Source organism: Epinephelus lanceolatus, chromosome 22 (genome assembly GCF_041903045.1).
Source record: "Epinephelus lanceolatus isolate andai-2023 chromosome 22, ASM4190304v1, whole genome shotgun sequence".
Taxonomy (NCBI): domain Eukaryota; kingdom Metazoa; phylum Chordata; class Actinopteri; order Perciformes; family Serranidae; genus Epinephelus; species Epinephelus lanceolatus.
Genome location: NC_135755.1, coordinates 33,034,939 through 33,056,738, shown reverse-complemented (window position 1 = coordinate 33,056,738; position 21,800 = coordinate 33,034,939). Strand labels below are relative to the sequence as shown.

The 21,800-nt window shown below is 41.1% G+C and overlaps 1 protein-coding gene across 2 annotated transcripts in view; it reads right to left on the bottom strand.

The window, feature by feature from the left end:
• lrch4 (leucine-rich repeats and calponin homology (CH) domain containing 4) overlaps positions 1-21,800 on the bottom strand; it is an 83,620-nt gene that overhangs the window by 16,054 nt on the left and 45,766 nt on the right. For both annotated transcript variants that reach the window (XM_033609125.2, XM_033609126.2), the window contains exons 3-16: positions 21,104-21,233; positions 20,655-20,760; positions 18,304-18,550; positions 16,984-17,080; positions 16,106-16,220; positions 15,859-15,968; positions 15,685-15,737; positions 7,766-7,918; positions 7,361-7,429; positions 7,102-7,156; positions 6,951-7,014; positions 5,582-5,683; positions 5,398-5,495; positions 4,928-5,065 (exon numbers count right to left, since the gene is read on the bottom strand). In XM_033609125.2, the coding sequence (XP_033465016.2) occupies positions 4,928-5,065; positions 5,398-5,495; positions 5,582-5,683; positions 6,951-7,014; positions 7,102-7,156; positions 7,361-7,429; positions 7,766-7,918; positions 15,685-15,737; positions 15,859-15,968; positions 16,106-16,220; positions 16,984-17,080; positions 18,304-18,550; positions 20,655-20,760; positions 21,104-21,233 (1,537 nt within the window). The remainder of the gene's footprint in view (positions 1-4,927; positions 5,066-5,397; positions 5,496-5,581; positions 5,684-6,950; positions 7,015-7,101; positions 7,157-7,360; positions 7,430-7,765; positions 7,919-15,684; positions 15,738-15,858; positions 15,969-16,105; positions 16,221-16,983; positions 17,081-18,303; positions 18,551-20,654; positions 20,761-21,103; positions 21,234-21,800) is intronic.

The following is a 21,800-nucleotide window of genomic DNA, read 5'->3' as shown; positions in this document are numbered from 1 at the left end:
TGTTACAGCTCTAATTAGTGATGAGTCATGTCATACTCACCTGTCTGCTCACACTGTTTTCATTCACTAATGACTTTCAGTTACTTCCATTTTGAGTGTTTTGATCGCTGTTAAGCTTCCATCAGTTAAAGGCATCACTTCCTGCCCAGATGTTTGACGTTAGAAGCCTTCCAGTGGCTCAAAAGGTATGACCCCTCCTTCATCATTGAAGGCTTTTCATGTTAGTTGAAGGAGAGTAATTATACACACATCATGCAGGTGCAAGGCTTTAAAAAAAAAAAAAAAAAAAACAGCAAACATGAAGGAAAAAGTACTGCCTGCACACAAACTCCATGCCACATAAAGAAGTAAAGACAACTTTTTGGTCATACTTGGATCTTCATCAGGTCAAAATGTTTGAGAAGTTAAAACCACCTACATTTATTGATAATGCACACCTGACAAGCTCTTTGATGGCAGGTGTGGTTAACCATCTAAACCAATCAGGGTGGTAAAACAGCTGGCAGTACAGTGCTCCAGGAATGAGTGAGCATATTAGCACTCCTGGTTCCCTCGTCTTATAGTCAATGGATTTTTGGTTAGATGCCTGAGATAAGGTTTGTGGTTAACACAAACTTGAGACTTTCACAAGAATTTCATTTTATGTTCTACGACATCAAATATGTCATTAAATACCAAGCAGCTACCTCCGGGGCCGAAAAATGAAGCCTCTAATGGCAAATTGTGGCTGGCTCCAAGAGCGAGTCAATCCCCAACGCCTAACTTTACAGCAGAAATAAACATGTTTACAGCCTGGTACAAAAAAACGTTTTGGTCTCTATTGCATATTTCCTCATTCATGACAATTGTACCAGGAATTACGTTTTATATAACTCACCCATTTACACTTTAATAAGGCTTAAAGTTACGCATCATTAAGGGCAGGTCAAGTGACCGGCTGTCTGCTGACAGTGTCCTCAGCTTCTTAGTCAGATCCAGCCCTCACTCCTCCACAGCTCCACCATCTTATCTAAATCCAAGAAGGCTCAACCAAAATGCCAACTCGAGGCTTCAAAATGGGAGTCCAAAAAAAACAATGAGTGACATCATGATAGGTATGTCCAATTCTTTTATATAGTCTATGGTAAGACTGTTTAAAATGGTCATGAATTTTGAAGGCAGTTGCTAACAAGTGGCAAGATGAGCCTACAGAACATCATCACGCTGAACATGGCTGTACAGCCTCGTTGTGATGGTGAAATTAAGTCATGCGACCATGGTGTGGTTAGCTTTTTTTTTTTTAGCTTTTCACTTCTGGCGAGTGCATTTAGGCCTCACAACTCATAAAAGTGGTGTTTATTTGTAAAGATTATCTTGCCGAACAAACAATAAGTCTCAAAAACTTATGTTTGCCACAGAGTTTATTTCCTGTAATAATTCAGAATCCAATGGAAAAATCCCCTTGGCTTTTTGACAAGGGAAACAGGGCGACACTAACTTCTGTGTTGGCCTACAGAAAAACAGCATCCCTGATGCACTCCATAAACAATTCAATAAAATACATAGGAAAAAAACAGCAACACATAGGCCATACTACAAAATATCAAGCATATTTCTTAATTTCATAATGTTAAAATGTAAAAAAAACAAAAAAAAAACTGTTATATTAAGAAACAAATTTTCACTTTTACAAAAGTAAGTAAAAGTAAAGTAAAACTATATGCATTCATGAACAAAGGGAGAGTCACCGTGATAACAGAACCATTATTAATTTCAGAGAATATGTCTGATCTCATCCTCTTGATTCAGATCTCTAGAGGTTGAGAATATGAAAATGTTCTCCTTAGAGTAAGAGGGTATTTAAATAACCTCCTCTTCTCAGAGGTCTGATGTGCACGATGCAAGTGTATCTGGGAAAGGCAGCTGAGTGATAAGCCTCTCTGAAATGGACTGCCACTGGGTTACACTGATCCTGGTTCAGCATGCAGCTCTCCTGTGTTCTGCTGTTCTGGTTTTCAGTCTCTTTGTGTTTTCCTATTGTAAACCACACAGGCCTCTGATAAGATAAATAACATTTCTTGTGGAAAGTTATGGTGCCTTCTACTGTCATTGGTTTTCCTGTTATCAGGTGGATGTATATGTAAAATATGAGTGCATGAACCACACTGATAATTCCCTGGCCGAGGATCAAGGACAGTAGTATTTTTAGCAAGAAAGAGATCAGACTTTCCGAGCATTGATCTTTAAATAAGTAGTGGATCAGAGCTCAAAATGTGCCAGTGTGTTTGTATAATCTTAGAAAAAATCGTTACCAAGGGCAGAACACTTAACGCAACACCTAGGAGCATTTATTGGTGGAGGTTTTTCTTTTTTGACGAGGCACTCTCTGTGTGTGTTACAGTGCTGAAGCTGTCTCAGGCAGCTTTTGTTTCTAACTCAATACAACAGAATTTTGAACGTAGGTGATGTAGACTGATACAAGAGATGAGGAATTTGATATGTTTGATAAGTTAAGATACATGCTTGATATTTTGTAGTAACTAACTTACTAACTAACTTACTGTTTTCTTTATATAACCCTGATTCAAAAAAAAAACTGGAATTGCTGTGTACATAAAAGCAGAATACAATGATTTGCAAATTCTTTTTGACATACCTTGGGGGGAAATGAGGACATTTTTTTCCATTAAACGTATATAAATGCAGCTAATTGTATGAAATATAAACCAGACTTTGGCTGTAACTACGCCGATAAAGAAATCATTAACATTTCAATCCATTTTTTTTTGCAGTGCAGCTTCAAGATGATTCCTCTACAAAGGAACTAATGTCTCACAGTGTCCAGGTGAGATTTTGGCCCATTGTTCCACAGAGACAGTCTTTAAATCTTCAAGATTCTGGGGCCTGCTTGTGACTCTTCACTTTCAAAACTTCAACAGTTACTGTCCTCAGTTCCTAAATGCTTACTGAGTGTTGTAAGAACAACACACGCTGATGTAACACAGTGGTTAACATGCTCCTGTCCCAACTTTTTGGAGTGTGTTGCAGCCCTTAAATTCATAATAAGTGTATATGTCTGCTAAACAATAAGGTTTATCAGTTAAATATCTCGTCTTTGTACTGCATTCAATTACATATAGGTCATAAAGATTTGCAATCCATTGCATTCTGTTCTTATTCGTGTTTTACAGTGTCCTAACTTTTTCAGAACCAGGGTTTTACTTTTTTGAATTGTTTATTGTCAAATGTGTTATCATCCTGAGCGATTTAGACTGTTAACCACACCTGCCATCACAGAGCTTGTCAGCCCACTGGTGGGCATTATGTAGAAATGTAGGTGTGTGGTTGTGGTTTCAACTTCTCAAATATTTTCACCTGATGAAGATCCAAGTGGTATAGAAAAGTTGTCTGTATTAAACTTTAGTGGCCTGGAGTAAGTGTGCAGGCATAACTCTTTCTTCATGTAGGCTTTTAATGTGAAACACACACTGATCAGCCAAAACATTAAAACCACTGACAGGTGAAGTACAAAAAAAAAAAAATAAAAAATAAATAAATCTTGTTACAATGCAATGTTCTGCTGGGAGACCTCAGGTCATTCATGTGGATGCCACCTGACACATTCTGAGATGGCAGTAGATGTTCAGGAATGGCCTGGGGAATGGGACAAGGAGCTCAAGTTGTTTACCTGATCCCAATCCAATCAAGCATGTGTGGGATGTACAGTCACGCCAGCCTAGCCACCCACAGGACTCAAAGGATCTGCCGCCAAAGTGGTGCCAGACACCACAGGACACTCCCAGAGGTCCTGCGTCCATGTCTTGACAGGTCAGAGCTAAGTCCGATCCAGGGAGGCCCCACCATAGATCAGGGGTACCTCTGAGGTACTGGCACATCCCACAGATGCTTGTTCACATTGGGATCCAAGGACTTTGGAGGTTAGGTTGATGCCATGAGCTCTTTGTCATGTTCCTCGGGCCAATCCTGAACAGTTTTTGCAGCATGGCACATGAATGCCACATCAAAAGGTTTCTCAACAGAACATTGCATTGCAACAAGAAGATCAATGTTATTCACTTTTAGCTGTCAGTGGTTTTAATATTTTGACTGATCGGTGTAAGTGGGAAGAGTTGAGTTTTGCTGATGGCAACAAGAAGAGTAGAAGTGACTGTAAATACTGTTTTCATTCACTGATTATTTTCAGAGTGGTGACGTGACTCTGTTGTATTGATGGAATTAGTGCTGTGGAAATGTATCTTACACTAAATTCACATGTAAGCTATCACAGTTCAGGTCATTCCAGCCCTGTTAATGAGTATCAAGTTCTTATCTGTCCATGCTGGCTGCTCTTACTATATATGGGCTTTGATTCAAGAATGTACACTATGTCAACATGTGCTAATATCATTTGACACTATGCTTCATGGATTTATGCACACATAGTTTCCTTTGAGTAAGCAAATAAAAGTATTTTGGGAGCATGATTCATGAATTCCTGCACACACTTCAGCTCTTTTTAACTCAAGAGCAGCTTGAATAGCAGCTTCAAAGGAAAACCTTGTATATTTTGCTAAACAATGGTAATGCTAAACAAGATTACAGGATACGAGGACATTTTATTTCCCATAATTCTCTTGAGAACCGTATCTAGCATTAGGTAACATAAGCTGCCAGCCACACCAGACCAAGTAGGGCTGTCGCAGCAAACCCCGAGTAGACTACACTGAGCAAAGATGTGTTTTATTCCCTTTAAATTGGGCTTTTCATTTATAAGAGACAGAATGTGTTATTCTTTCTTTCAAAAGCTGCACAGACTTGCTTTAATACTACAGTAAAACGACCACACTGTAGTGGAATTAACAAGTGATACAGACATCATCACTGCTGTCTGGTGACTCAATGGTTCACATGAGATGAAACGGATCACTGACGGGCAGAGAGGACTCACCACTGCTGGGGAAGGAATGTGGATGATTGACACAGAGCGCTGTCGAATCTGATTGACCAGCTGGCAGAGGATTGTGCCGTTTGATAAGGCCTCGCCCAGATCCTCCGGTAGAGTGATCTTCAGCCGAGACTCCAGAGTCTGAGGAGGGGGACAGGAAGAGAGGATTATGTATATTAAAAAGCTTCTTACACAGTGTTTATACCACAGGACAGAAACTGTTTAAATCCGGGATTAAATTGATGATGATGTTTGGCATATGTGTGTAAAAATATCACAGAAATTCAAATGTGAGCATCTGACATGTTCTGTACACTTTCAGAAGTGGCTGATACGGCATATATGTAAGGTATTGATGAAATCTAATCAAAATCATCTCAGACTGAGGTCTACACTCAGAAAAACACACAGTAGTATTGACATATTTTACAATTAATATCCAGTGACTGCAGTGTGTGTATATTGTGGTTTACCTTGCGTAGTTGTATGATGTCTGGTCTCTCCTCTTTAGGAGAACGCAGCATCGTGCGAGACTCACTTCTGCCAGAATCCCCAAGAGTAAAGGTTATCCCTGACAAAGAGACGAGGAACAGTATTGGAATGTTTCAGAGGCACTGACTGAAGGTGTAAAGCGTGTCGATTGTGTTGTGTGTATACCTGTAGGTTTGACATTGCTGCGGGATGAGGTGCGGAACAGGAAACTGTTGGGTTTCTGGGCCTGACCGGGTGGAGGGGAAGTCTTCGGGGAGGATGGGACATCTGACACAAACAGTCAGGTTGGCGTTACAGGTGCCATATGTAAAATACACTCACATAGCACATTTTATACCACTGAACTCATATGGCACTACAAGACACAAATTTCAAATAAAATGGATGTGCAGTTAAAGGGACAATTCACCCCAAAAGTAGCCAGAATTACTGCCCTGTTGTTAAAAACCTCCGCACATCAGTCAAGTTTCTCTTACAGTTTACATCCATATCCGTGAAACATGGATGCTTCATTCAAATCTTCCTAAGATTAGTGTCACCAATTCAGTATCTGAGATATGATGTTGAGTAATGACCTGAAAAGTGTTTTATATAGAACATTATGATGTCATAGTGAAGTTGATCTTTGACCTTTTGGATACAAAATGTCATCACTTCATCATTATATCCTGTTAGACATTTCTGTGAAGTTTTGTCATATTTAGTTATGATATTTGAGTTATGGTCAAAAACATATTTTGTGAGGTCACACTGACCTTTGACCAAAAAAAATCTAATCAGTTTACTCTTCAGTCCAAGTGGATGTTTGTGTCAAATTTGAAGAAATTTTATTGAGGTGTTCTTGAGATATCGCATTCACAAGAATCAGACAGACAAGGTCACAATGACCTTGATCTTTAACCACCAAAAACTAATCACTTCATCTTCAAGTCCAAGTGAAAGTTTGTGCCAAATTTGAAAAAAAATCCCCTCATGGGAGATATCACTTTCATGAGAATGAGACAGACAAGGTCACAGTGACTTTGACCTTTGACGATCAAAAACTTATCAGTTCATTGTTGAGTCCAAGTTGACATTTGTGCCAAATTTGAAGAAATTCCCTTGAAGCGTTTTTGACTGGTAGAGGTGTCAGGTATCAACAGCGTGCCAGCTGATTGTTCAGTTGAATAATATGCCTGAAATCACCAGCCTAAGTTTGTAAAACCCAAAGCTGGAAAGAGCAGCAATGCCTCTGTCCTTTTATCTTTCTAAATATGAGTGAATTTCCTACAGACTGGATCTAAATTTGAGGTTTCACCAAAATAATAACATGTAGTACAAAAAAAACTTTTTGCACTTTATCTTTACACTGGAATTCTATAATTGCACTCTTCCGACTTTGTATTGCAACTGCTGCACAGTTACTTCCCTCGGATAAATAAAGTTTTATCTGATTGTGTACAGAAGCCATGGCCACTCCTAAAGCTCCCATGTTATGTAATGAATAATAATTACAATCCACTGTGTGTTTGGATACTGTATGTTTTACATTTACCTGTTCTGCTGCTGGAGCGTTGTAGCAGTGTTGAATGAGGCACTATGCTCATCTGATCAGCACTCTAATAAAAAAAGAACACAATTCATATTTCCGACAGTGTAAAAACACTCCAGCTCTGTTTACTGCAGGAATGAGAGGCACTACTCACTGCACATCGCTGCCGAAGGCCTGAATGAGAGTTGCTGTTCTCTGGAGAACCACCACTAGAGGGAGACAGACACCAATATTTGTTCATTACACAAATCCAACACTCTCACCACCTCAAGCTTCCCTCAAGCTGTACCTCAGCACACACTAAGGAAATGCATGGATGAATGGAAGAGAGTTGAGCTTCGGTCACTGAGAGTCATGTGTCTCTCTGCTGTTGCTCTGCTGTGTGTTTTATCTGTTCAACAGGCCGTACTTACGCTGAGCTACTTCCTGTCTGTGGTGCAGTGGCCACATGACTTCCTGTTTTGGTGGATGACTTCAGCAAACTGCAAAATTAGAGTTTTGACATGGAGAGCGTATAATTAGATATGACGGACAGAAGGGAGTTGCCTCTGACAGAGCCGTTTCTTACTGTATGTGTGCAAAACAGACTGCTTCCACATGACAGCTTATAGAAGCTCATATTCACTCTGTATAGAAGTACAAATTTATGTTCATGTGATGTCTGTGTCCAATCCATTCATACACTTCAAGCCTGTCCTACGATGACAGCAGATGCCTCTTTGTTTGTCAACAGTTAGCTCTGGGTTATGAAGCTTTAACACAAACATTTCAAAATAAATCAGCATCAATAGTTTTATAGGATATGTCAGAGTACTAACCTGGCCTTTTCTCTCTGCTGCTGCAGACGCTCTCTCTCCTGCCAGATGAACAGGGTGCCTGGCCTCCTCCTCTCCTCCAGGGTGGGGCTGGAGGGCGACAGGGGAGAGGAGGAGGCCGATGATGGGGGGCCCACCTCTACATGGAGGCTGGTCCTGGAGAGAAGAGGAAGTTGGAGAGTGTCACTATGGCAAAATTGAGTTTAATATTTTGATCAGATTATGAACCCCCCCCCTCCCCCCCCCTTCAGAATGGCCAAATCCCTGGTACTGCCAACTCAATGTTTCCATTTGCAGTATTATAATTGGAGGTATGGCTCTGTTCTGGGGCCTCTCTGTCTTTCCTAGGGCCTAAGCAGAAAGCCTAAGGCACAGAGAGCACACCGTTTCCTCCTTCCATGCACCTACGTGGAAAGCCTTAAGGCAGAGCAACCCTCCCTGCCCTTCCACGTGCAAACAAGGAAAGCCTGAGGCAGAGAGAGCAAACCTCCCTGCCCTTCCACATGCAAATGAGGAAAGCCTGAGGCAGAGAGAGCAATCTTCCCTGTCCTTCCATGCACATACAAGGAAAGCCTAATGCAGAGAGAGCAATCCTCCCTGCCCTTCCATGCGCCTACATGGAAAACCTAAGGTAGGGAGAGCAGCAGCAAAGACCCCTGGGTGCAGAGCAGAGCAAGTGTCATTGACAAACATGAAAAGGAGGACCTGGAGTGGTGGTGGGTTGCAAAGTAGCTTCCAGAGGAAGCCGCAGCAGTAGGCAGGCCAGAGCAGTTTAAATAGGGTACCCTGAATGATGTTTGCCAATTGGTTGCATAGAAAGGAATCATGTGATCGATCAGCTGACTCCCTTCCATTAAGCAGCTGATCCATCAGTTGACTGAGCTGCTTGAGATCAGCTGATGTAGCTGGCATGTGAGCTGAGCTTGACATCTTGTCCTGCCTGAACTAACACTATTCTCAATTCCAGACATAAAAGAATGTGCTTGTGTGGTACAGAAGTCAGCAAAAATCATAACATCATCAATTTGGATTCATTTTAGTAAAAATGAAATGCAAAAATTATCATTCCTGCTAAAATCGCAACTCATATCCCAGTGGCATTATCTGTCAAGTTATGACAATATTTCTTATCGTGCACAGGTATAATTATATTTTGTTATAATACATCCATGCAGCCTACATGCAAATATTCCTGCATACAGTCACCGTTGACCACTTTACCTTTATAATAACGTAACACAGCTATAGAAATGGCTTTTATCTATAGTCAGTATTTAACCCTTTGAAACCTGAGCAAATTGGCTTGATTTCTTTTAAAAACGTGAAGAAGGCAATGACCAACGAAAGACAAAATGATCCCAAAGAATTAGCAAGAAATTAGTAAAAAGAGCAAATTTAAAGAAAAAAAAGAAAGAAAGAAAGAAATATATTTTATTATATATATATACAGTACAGGCCAAAAGTTTGGACACACCTTCTCATTCAATGCGTTTTCTTTATTTTCATGACTATTTACATTGTAGATTCTCACTGAAGGCATCAAAACTATGAATGAACACATGGAGTTATGTACTTAACAAAAAAAGGTGAAATAACTGAAAACATGTTTTATATTCTAGTTTCTTCAAAATAGCCACCCTTTGCTCTGATTACTGCTTTGCACACTCTTGGCATTCTCTCCATGAGCTTCAAGAGGTAGTCACCTGAATGGTTTTCCAACAGTCTTGAAGGAGTTCCCAGAGGTGTTTAGCACTTGTTGGCCCCTTTGCCTTCACTCTGCGGTCCAGCTCACCCCAAACCATCTCGACTGGGTTCAGGTCCGGTGACTGTGGAGGCCAGGTCATCTGCCGCAGCACTCCATCACTCTCCTTCTTGGTCAAATAGCCCTTACACAGCCTGGAGGTGTGTTTGGGGTCATTGTCCTGTTGAAAAATAAAAACGCAAACCGGATGGGATGGCATGTCGCTGCAGGATGCTGTGGTAGCCATGCTGTTTCAGTGTGCCTTCAATTTTGAATAAATCCCCAACAGTGTCACCAGCAAAACACCCCCACACCATCACACCTCCTCCTCCATGCTTCACAGTGGGAACCAGGCATGTGGAATCCATCCGTTCACCTTTTCTGCGTCTCACAAAGACACAGCGGTTGGAACCAAAGATCTCAAATTTGGACTCATCAGACCAAAGCACAGATTTCCACTGGTCTAATGTCCATTCCTTGTGTTTCTTGGCCCAAACAAATCTCTTCTGCTTGTTGCCTCTCCTTAGCAGTGGTTTCCTAGCAGCTATTTGACCATGAAGGCCTGATTCGCGCAGTCTCCTCTTAACAGTTGTTCTAGAGATGGGCCTGCTGCTAGAACTCTGTGTGGCATTCATCTGGTCTCTGATCTGAGCTGCTGTTAACTTGCGATTTCTGAGGCTGGTGACTCGGATGAACTTATCCTCAGAAGCAGAGGTGACTCTTGGTCTTCCTTTCCTGGGTCGGTCCTCATGTGTGCCAGTTTCGTTGTAGCGCTTGATGGTTTTTGCGACTCCACTTGGGGACACATTTAAAGTTTTTGCAATTTTCCGGACTGACTGACCTTCATTTCTTAAAGTAATGATGGCCACTCGTTTTTCTTTAGTTAGCTGATTGGTTCTTGCCATAATATGAATTTTAACAGTTGTCCAATAGGGCTGTCGGCTGTGTATTAACCTGACTTCTGCACAACACAACTGATGGTCCCAACCCCATTGATAAAGCAAGAAATTCCACTAATTAACCCTGATAAGGCACACCTGTGAAGTGGAAACCATTTCAGGTGACTACCTCTTGAAGCTCATGGAGAGAATGCCAAGAGTGTGCAAAGCAGTAATCAGAGCAAAGGGTGACTATTTTGAAGAAACTAGAATATAAAACATGTTTTCAGTTATTTCACCTTTTTTTGTTAAGTACATAACTCCACGTGTTCATTCATAGTTTTGATGCCTTCAGTGAGAATCTACAATGTAAATAGTCATGAAAATAAAGAAAACGCATTGCATGAGAAGGTGTGTCCAAACTTTTGGCCTGTATTGTATATATATATATATATATATATATATTATTTTATATTTTCTAAATCTCTCTCTCTCTCTATATATATATATATATATATATATTATTTTATATTTTCTAAATCTCTCTCTCTCTCTCTCTCTCTCTCTATATATATATATATATATATATACATTGCAATTTGTGGGGCATTACTTACCAAGTTGCTTATTGCCTTTTTTTAACCATGTTTTTGAAAGAAATCACACCATTTTTATAAAGGGTTTAGGGAACGCCACCAAAACCTCACATCCTTTTTCAAAACAAAGCCTTTGCTATGTGTGCTTAAGATTTGCTGTGTGGCTTTCTTCACGTCAAATAAACAGAGTTCAGGGGTATTTTTCACCCTGGACCCTATTTTCCCATGTCTGTCTCAGTGATTAATGAGAACAACATTTTTTTTCTGCAATGTAACCACTGGAGCATGTCCGCACCATCAATGTATGTCCACTAAAAGTGCTTGTTTTTGTTACTGACAGGCTCAGATTGTGTGTCTGACAACATTATTGAAGGATTTCTACAGAGACAGACCTTTTTTGCCCTTTTGTTTAACCAGAAACAGCTCCGAAATCGCTACCGTCAAACACACCAGATCCCATTTAAATAAACAGTAATTCTATCAGTGTAGAACACACTTCATTCAAAGGCGATAGAAATAAAATAAAACTCACAGAAACCATGTTGGTTTGTCTCTTCACTGTGCCAACAATCACCAGCTCTGGTTTGGTTGAAATAAACCCTTAATTCACCCAATTAGATGTGAAAATATGTTGGCTCTATACACATTAAAATGACTGTTTATTTAAATGGAGTCTGGTGGGTTTGGCGATGGTGATTTTGTGACTGTTTCTGGTTAAACCAAAAGGATCCAACACTTTTACCGCAACAGCGTTAGATTGTTTAGCCACTGTTAAAAAGTTGAGCCTGCAAGGACCTGAAGTTCATAGCACATCGTGAATGGTGTTGAGCAACATTAGTGCTACTATACTGTCTCGAAACGTGCGTGGAATTCATAAAATCATGATGCTAGTCATCATGATACCTAGAGTAAATGTAATAGTGTCTCGGATGTGAATTTGAAAACTGCCCTTTCCAGCATGTACAGGCTGGAGGGAAGGACTGTTTCCCCCTCAGTGACTCCACCCTAAATGTGACTGGACATTGACTCTATCTATAGGGTTATAGGGGTAAGAATAATAAAGTGCTTAGTGAGACACACCCTTTAGTCTTTGGTTTTACTAGTATAAGTTTAGGCAAAACAAAACCATGAAAAGTTATATAAACAGAAGCTTTTATGACAGAGCTATCTCCGAGCCAAGTTGTAAAAAACTGAAATGCAATTTGGAAGAAGTTACAGCAGACTGGTCACAGTGACAGTGTCCCTGTCAATCTCAATCATAGCTACTCTTATTAGAGGACAGGAAGTGAATTCAGCCTTGAACTCATCATTAGGTGAAATGTCCAAACGATTCAAAAAGTAGCCCAACTTGTCACAGGCAACACAAAACATCTATACCGGCCCAATCAGTCTATTGACATGATATGCACCTTTATTCTGAAAGCTGGTTTGTGTAAAATCATTTTATCATTTTAATGTAAAGGCCATTGGGAAAGTGTGTGCTGAGTTTCCATTTTAAGGCTCTGTATTCTATTATTAGAAGTCCCAAAGGAAGTGCTGGAGCCAAGATTTGGAACATCCGTTTGTTCAGGCTGATTGTGAAGTGTCTGCAGGGGAGATACAAGGTTGTGCAACAGCTAAACTAAATCTTCCCTGGTCAGCATGAACAGACCAGCAGCCACATCTAAATCACGTCCTGTATATGAGGCCTAATGAGGGTGTCGGTGTTGAAGGAATGTTAGTTATTCGAGAGAGTACAGTTAATAAAACTCAGAGATTTAGGAGAACGCACACTGCTTGTTGCTCCAGAAGCTGAGAACAATGGCTCTGTGTCACATATTAATATGTAGCCAATGGGACTGCTGGGACGCTAAAGCTCAACAATGTAGTTATCTTGGTTACCGAACAACAGAGCAGCATGATAAAAACTGCCCACTGGGCTTCAGCACAAACAGGGCTGGGGACCTGGCTGCTGCTGCTGACTGCACTACATCGCAAAGGAAAATGTGACTATTGAGATAAAAGTTTTTAATAATAACAGTTTGGCAGGGATCTACAGTTATGTGGGAAATATAAACCAGTATGATTTTCAAAAAAACAGCAATTCTTACAATGTTTTAGCCTGATGCCCCATTTCATTCCTTTAGACTGATTTCATGCAAGATGTTGGCAAAGACACTACAGTACCTTTTCCATCTGGATTAAACCACAACAAGCCATGTCAAATGTTCCTTTATTCCTCTGTTGGATGGATGATGCCATTTGTACATATAGTATTGTGTTTATGGGCATTGCGGGTGTAGTGTGTAGGATTTAATGGCATTTAGCAGTGTGGTTGCAGATTTTAATTAACTGAATACCCCTCCACTTCCCAGCATGTAGCAGGCCTTCACGTAACGTAGAATGCAGAAGGCCTTATGTAGAGCCAGTGTTTGGTTTGTCACTCTGGGCTAATGTGGAAACATGGCGATGCAACATGGTGGGCTCTATGGACAAGGACCTGCTCCCTATTATATATAGATATTAATGGCTTATTCTAAAAAACCTACAGTGTCACAGATAATCTGTTAACTGCCTAGAATATTTTTGACCAGATAGGCATGTTGGTCTAAAAGTTGACTTTGCTACTCTTCAGTTAAGTAGTGGTACTGGCACTATGCTGTACCACAACAAAACTAATAAGGTGTTCATGGTACACTGGTTAGCTAGCCGCTGCCACTCTGTATTGCACCACCCGGGTCGCAAATTTGCAAATGTTAGGACAGCAAAGGAATGACCCACCCTACTCTCCCGATGATTGGCAAGTACTTGTTGCCTTCAATGGTTGGACTAGTTAGGTTTAGGCAAGATGAGTATGACTGGTAAGGGATAGGGTGAGATAGTCAGGGTAAGGCAATAAGAGGAAGAGCAAGGCAGGCTATTCCTTTACTATCCTAGGATTACCAAATGTGCATCGGGGTCTGGTGGGAACTAGCTAGCGGTGGCACATATTCAGCGATTAACACTGATAATGCCATTCCGACTTATGGGGGCGTTGCTGTGGAAACACTGCACCCAACTTCCAGTCTCACTACAGGTTGCCCTGCATAAGTGGCTTACTTACTTACTATGTTTTTACTGTTAGCTTAGTTTGCATCATTAGTGGCATCAGCACGGTTAGTGGCACTAACATAATTAACAATGCTAGAAAGGCATTTGTGGCTAACATTAATGTGATGCTGTTGGACTGGGATGGCGTTAGCAGCAGTAATCGCAGACTAAGCAGTGACACTAGCTAGCTTCTGTCCAAACGGTGCATAGTGCAAAACGGCTTGCTAACCAGTGGACACTGGAGGGCGGCCAGTGGGCGCTATGTTTCCCCCTATCTGTCAGCAGTGCCAACAGAAAATAATAGGTAAAACATTTACAACACAAAACATTAAAATTTCGCCATAGTGCTTTGCAATGCAGCACTAAAGCTCACTGAGTCAATGGACGCTAGACTAAGAGAAAAGCACCTCTTATATTTCATATCATTTTGTGTAGTTTATTTTGTAAAAAAAATAGCTACAGGCTAATGGATGCCCTGCTACTGACAGAAAAAAAAACTGAACTGAAGTCCCTACCCTAGAGACAAAAACATTAATCCCATTATATTTAGAGAAGCTGGAACCTGAGAATGTCTTTTTTTTTTTTTTTTAAAATTGAATTGACTTGTAAGATTCATCTATTAACAAAATTGAGGACATTCATTTTCTTAAGCAGGTAATCAACTAACCCTTTCAGCACCGTATAACACAATTTGATATCTGGCATCACTCCCTCTGACACACTTTGTTTTACATCAGCTTTTAAAAGATGCACGGAAATGTAAACAATACTGTTTTGTTAATAGGATGTAATAAAAGTGAAGATAGGGCGAGTCAGTGATTCAAGACCGTTAACTTCCCAAGATAACAGCACCCACAGGCACTCAACATGTAGAGTTTGAGGGGCACTGTAAGTAATGGGAACAGCAGTCTGTTGACTTTTCCCAGCTTTTCAAATACCCTGCGAGGTGACCTTGTAAAACACGGAAGGAAACGAGCGAAAAAGTGCTAAAACCTCATCTGTCTTCGTCACTGTGAGTGCCTGAGTACACAGTTTCCAACCAGAGAAACTAACACACTGCTGAGTTTAGATGAAGAATAGAATAGGAACAGGCTGAACAGAATTAAAGGCGATATGGAAATGCTTTTCAAATAGACTGGAATACCTTGGCAAAAGAACTGTAAACAAATGAGAGGTAGAGGTCATTGCTAGCGTCTGACGCCAATTGTATTACAGAAAGCTTCCCATAAACCCTTTTGCTTCTCGTCCTTTCCTTCCTCCCCCGACCCTGAGGAGGATTAACAAATTGGCAGTGATGGTTTTCAATCACCTTTTTATTCCTTCCATTGTTTACTATCAGTAGAGGTATCCTCATACGTTTGCTCTGGAAGACCAGTGCCCTCTGCCTATTTTGTGCTTTGAACTGTTTTTTGCTTTAAACCAATATATTTTTGTGCTTTTAAGTGTACGTTCACCAGTCTAATGATCTGCATTGTTCTGCCAACTCGCAGTGACAAGATGTCTTTTCATACCCTACATAATGTGATGTATCGCTGCACCATGGCACCAAGCTATATCTTTGTTTTGTGTTGTAAATTTACTAGAAATTAGCAGTGCCATGCAAAGGGTATCTTTTACAGTATGTTTTACAAGACTTACCTGCATACTGTTGAGTCCTGGGTTTGGGACGGTGAAGAACTCTCCTTCTGCTCCTGGAAATCAATGATACAATCAATAACTTCCCTGTTCTAAGACAACATACAAGGCAACATGTTGAGCAACAAGACCATCTGACACAACTGCTGATCAGTCTGTAAGTGATAGTGATGATACCAGAAGAGTTGCTGTGAGAGGGGGTGTGGGTGGATCGGTCCTGATCTCCTCCTCCTCTTCCTCTGTCACGCTGCTGTCAATGAAGTCCACATGCTCAGCCTCCCCATTCACTGCAAAGAGCATTGACAAGAGTCATGAGACGTATACATGTATGTACAAACAAATCTACTGCGTCAGAAAGACTTACATTTTTAAAGAACTGTTTATTACATGAAAATCAGGTTAGAGCAGGTGTGTCCTTCCTCACCTTTGTTAGCTTCCATAGATCTATCCTCCTCTTCCTCTTCCTCCTCCTCCAGGTTCCTCTGGTCTCTGCTGACCTCAGCCATGCGAAGGGAACGTTCAGAGAAGTCATCTGCTGACTGGACATACAGACAGATCTGGGTTATTGATCTGGAGTCGACTGTTGAACACTGTAGGACACTGTCGTAAGCTGTGCCAGATGTAGCCCATTCAGCACCCGAGGCATTTGCATTTGTGTGAAATTTTGTCATAACTAGCATATGAATTCTTAAGTAATGGCCAAAAACATGTTTTTGTGAGGTCACAGTGATCTTGACCTTTGACCACCAAATTCTAATTAGTTTATTCTTGAGCCCAAGTGGACATTTGTGCCAAATTTAAATTCCCTTAAGGTGTTCTTGAGATATCGCTATCACGAGAATGAGACATACAAGGTCACAGTGACCTTGGCCCGTGACCTATGACCATCAAAAAATAATAAGTTCATTGTTGCGTCCAAGTGGACATTTGTGCTAAATTTGAAGAACTTTCCTTGAGGCGTTCTTGAGATATCGCATTCACAAGCATGGGACAGATGGCCATATGGATGTACAGATGGACACACCTTGACCTTTGACCATCAAAATCTAATCAGTTCATTGTTAAGTCCAAGTGGACATTTGTGCCAAATTTGACAACACCCTCAAGGTGTTCTTAAGACATCACATTCACAAATGTATGTGTGTATGGACAAACAGACAACCTGATGACATAATGCTACACACGGCCATTGCCAGCACAGAGGCATAAAAAAGTTTTTTTGTTTTTTTTGCGCGTCTTCAAAAGGCGGCTGCAAACAAGTGGCTGAGTATGTTGGGCTATATTTGTGCCCAGTGGTTCTACCTCATTTCCAGACCACCGTTTGCTGCCACTGTCCACACTGTTGAAGCCAGAATCCAGCCCTCCAAACTGACCCGTGAACAGCTCCTGTTCTGACAGACTGGATAGGGAACATGGAGAACACACATTAGGATGAGTTAAACACACACACACACACACAAGCAGATACACAGCAATCTTGTTGGCAGACTGTTACATAGTGGGTCATTAATCTAAAGGGCAGTGACTCATGTTTTTTTCTGTTCCAGGTCAGACTCAGAGCTCTTCTGTCAAATATTCTCTCTTATCTCTGTCCTTGGACCTGTCTATTTCCTGGAAATGGCTCACTAGACAGCTAAAAGGGGTCCTTTCAAGTTTATGAATGTTTGATGAACCCTGCTTCCTCTTAGTTAACATACCCTTTTACTGTCATCATGTATCATTCATTTCCCCATTCTTCATTTAATGTACCTCCTGCCTTTCATCCTCTCACCTCAAGTTTACATTCTTCCTATTTTGGCCTAAGTGCATTTTGTAGTGGCAAAATATTTATTTCCATATTTCCATTATCCTATAATGACTAGCTGCAGTAGCTACTACTATCAGTAAACAGTACTTATGTCTGTCACTTAAATATCACAGCAACAACGGTCACCACTTTCTCCGTTCTCTCTGGATTGTGTTAACATTGTAGTAAAGTGTCAGTTATCTATTTTACTGTAAAACCCTCGTTCATCCTGAGAAACAACATGTGCAATACCTACAAGGCCACAGAAACCACTTTTTACCATCCGTTACTGGAACTACAACAACCACCTCCTGGTTGTATGCCTCTGCCAACCAGTCAAGCTGCAGTTACAGCTTACAGCCATGTTTGTCCAGACTCATATGCAGCCATGACAGTTGACCTCACAGTGTCTTAAAAGAATAGTTCATCATTTTAGGAAACAAGCTATTTGTTTTTTTACCGAGACTAAGATGAGACGATCAGTATCAATGTCTGCTAAGTACAGAGCAGGATGAGGTTAGCCTAGCAGGGGGCAAACTAAATATGCCTACCAACTGCTCTCTAGCTCAGTAATTTATATGTATTTCTTTTTTTTTTTAATCTGTAAAGAAACAACCAACAATCTGTGGTTGTAGTGAGAGTTGAGTGCTGGAACTATTTCTTGACAAACAGTTTATCCATCCACCCAGCACTTCCCTGCAGCATCTCCAGCTATAGTTTGGGACCCAGAAATGGGTTTAGCACAGGTTTTGGAATGTGCTTGTTCCTTCATTCTCACTGCTTCTCCCTGACCATCTTCTCCTTCAGTTGCCTTTCATCCCCCGAGTTTTCCTCACCAGCTGTTGAATCCAGTGGGCCTCAGATGTCTCTCCAGCTCCTCCTGGCTCCTTTTGCAGGCCTCCATGTTGAGGTACTTAAAGATGTGGTATTTGCCCTTGGAGCAGATCTGCGCAGGCGGCATTTGCAGCGGATTGTTGTCCAGCGCGATGCTCTGGAGATGCCTGAGGTGGCGGTAGCACAGGGGCACATGGGAAATGCGGTTGCAGGAGACATCGAGCCGGACCAGGGGAAGCTCGGATATTTCTGGTGGTGCAAAAAGAGGGGATTGTATTAGTGTCATTTCAGCTTCAACTTGTTGATACTTCCTTTAGTTATCATTCCTTTTAGACAAACCCAGGTACCCAAGTTTTCTGGTAAACAACAAAAGTTCTCTTTACATTCAGGTTCTCACCCACACTCACTTTGTGCATCCTTAAGGTCTAAACCAAGTGTTGATTTTCTCCTCATAAAACATCTGCAAAGCTGATTTAGGTATGTTAAATTCTCCATCTAGAGGTCAGTGACTTTAGAGGTTACCTCTAAACTGAAACCTTTTCTGTGCTTCAGTTTTAAATGTCGTTTCAGCTTCTTTCTGTAAGAGTTTCTCACTTCAACTTCTGGCAGTATTTGGACTCTTCGTAATGTTTCAGCTGCAAACTTTCAGCAACTCCTGCACATGTTCCACATTAAAAGTCTGTTGTTTCCTGGTAGGCTATTTGATGTGAAAATCCTGTAGGAAGTGTTAACTTTCATTGAGGGTGGCCGAGCAGCAATTTGGAAAAACACAAGCAAAGTGGAGGCAATTGGAAGTAATAAGTGAATGTTTTGTGTTAGAGAAGAGAAAGTGAGAGCAGCAGTGGTGAGTGTGGCACGACTGCTTCTGTAGAAATCTGCATGATACCGACTTTACCATGTGAGCTGTAACAGTACAGATTAGTTCACTGTCCTTAATCTTTTTCTCTGTATTACCCTCATTACAGTTTACATTTAAACACTATTTCAATCAAGTGTCAGGTCAGATGCAGAGATAGACAATCTTTTTAAGCACTGACAGACCAACCCTCTAAATCTGGTCCACCTACATGAGATATTTTGTGGCCACAGAGCAAGTTTTTGTGGCAACAGGCCATCAGGCCATGGTTAATGTCAAACTCTAAGATATGTCCTCCAGATCCCACAACACATCTTACAAGGTTCACTTTATCCAGTTCATAGATTAGTGAGTTTTAATCATGGGCTGTGAAAATAATTGACTTAGCCACCATGATGTCACTGATTGGTTTGTGGACTGCCATTCTGAAGCCACGAGTTCATCATTTTGGCTGTCATCATCTTGGTATTTTGGAGCCACAATGACCATGTTTGCACGAAAGACTGGAGCTGTGGAGGAGTGAGGGGTGGATCTGACTCACAGAATGCAGGTATTGGTAGCGATGCCTCGCAGACAGCCTGTCATTCAAGTGGCCCCGCCCTAAATATGTGTAACTTCAATAAAATGCAAACAGGTGAGCTTTAAAAAATTCACCCCTGTACAGTTGAAAACAATGTTGAAATTAGCTATAGAGACAAAGATGGGTTTTTTTACCAGGCTGTAAACATGTTTATTTCTGCTGTAAAGTTGGGCATTTTAACAACGGGGTCTATGGGGACTGACTGGCTGCCATTCAAAGAACTGCAGTTTTTGACACCTTCGCATTGGCCTCATTTCTCAGCCTCAGAGGTTGCCGCTTGCTTTTCATTCAACAATGGCTAAATCTCCACTTAGTAAACACTTACATCAAACATCAAAAACAACATCAAACAACACAATTCAAATTTAGGCGAGTTGTGGCACAGTTTATATTAAAACAAATCTACCACTAGCAGCTCCTGTTTACTGGTGGTCTGTTTACTCTCTTTAAGGAAGTGTATTCATTTACATTTCCTCCTAATGAGCTGGAGAATGAGGCACTGATGGTGTCAGATCCATTAGGCTTGCAGTAGCAGTTCAGTACCTCTACATGTAAACAAGCAATAGCTCACAGTAATGATGCAACTACCATCTAAATTATAGAGATTCTACATTACAATCCAGGATACATAGGGAGCTATAGTTTGATCAGGGTGTTAGCTATACTTTACAGGATTAATGAATCTTAGCATAAATGGATAAGACATCTTTATCTTCTGCTATAGTTACAGATGCACTGAATGCTGAATCACTTCATGGGGACTCGCACAGGTTTCTGGGGTTAGTTGGATTCATTGAAGTGTATTAAGAAGTGCTGAATGGGAGCAATATGAGCTGAGGTGATCACTCTGGATTTATTTTGGGAAACTGATAACTAGAGGAGGTTTAAGGTCAATGGATGGCTAAATGTGTCTGTACCTTCAGGCAAAGTGGTGAGCTGGTTCCTCCTCAGGTTTAAGTCCCTCAGACACTCCAGTTGGCCGAGCTCTGCTGGCAAACCCTGCAGCTCATTACAGCTGACATCCTGACAGGAAAGAGAGACAGAGAATACAGTGAACAAAGGCCAGTGATCTAAAACTGACCGCTGACATGTTTCATCAATCATAGATGGATCTGGAGACCTTTTGCTTTGAACTCAGTTGAAAGTCCAAAGTGTCGGTTATAAAGGCTGTGACCCACAAGGGCATGAAATGATCTGTACTGAAAGAGTGGCACATAGTGGATTTTGACTTTTTTTCACCATAGAAACAGTTGATAGAGTTTTATACACAGTAAGACAGTGTCGATAAGAGTCAGTAATGTGTGTGTGTGTGTGTGTGTGTGTGTGTGTGTGTATGTGTGTGTAGGTGTATGTGTGTGTATCATACCAGCTGTCGGAGGTGTGTGAGGGAGTATATGGAGGCAGGCAGTGAACACAGCTTGTTGTTGCTGACTATGAGCACTCGCAGGAGAGGAAGCTGAAACACCGACGGGGGTAAACTGGACAGAAGATTACGACTGTGGAGACAAGCACACACACACACAAACACACACAGTGCTGTCATTACAGAGGCACATTCATTTAGACCTGTACACGGGTGCTGTTACTCATGTAAAAATGAATACTTGCGGTTAGCACAGCACTAACTAGCTTGCATACAAACAATGTTCAGCTACTTTCAGTCTTTGTTATTTTGGGCTGTACAGTATATTTGCCTTGAGCTTAGACTTTTGCTGCGTGTATTACCAGCCACCTGGAGGGCTTCTCTGGTCTCCTAGCAACAGTAAATGATAATGTTGAGGAGGGAGGGCTGTCAGTGTGGTTCTGCTGTTCTGCTGTTGGTACAAGAGTTGGATGGCCTCTCTTTATCTCCAGCATAAACAAACACTGAAGTTCAAATGCAGTTTTCAAACAGCTGTGCTTTAGAGGCGTCATGCACCTGCGGGCTACAAGCCATCTTTGTGGCATGTTGCAACTTTTAAAGCACAGTTACAATGTACTACAACTTGGGATTTATTCATCTGAGTTTTTGCAGACCAGTTAGGAGTGAAACAATTCCTCTAGACACTCTGAAAATCTTTGAT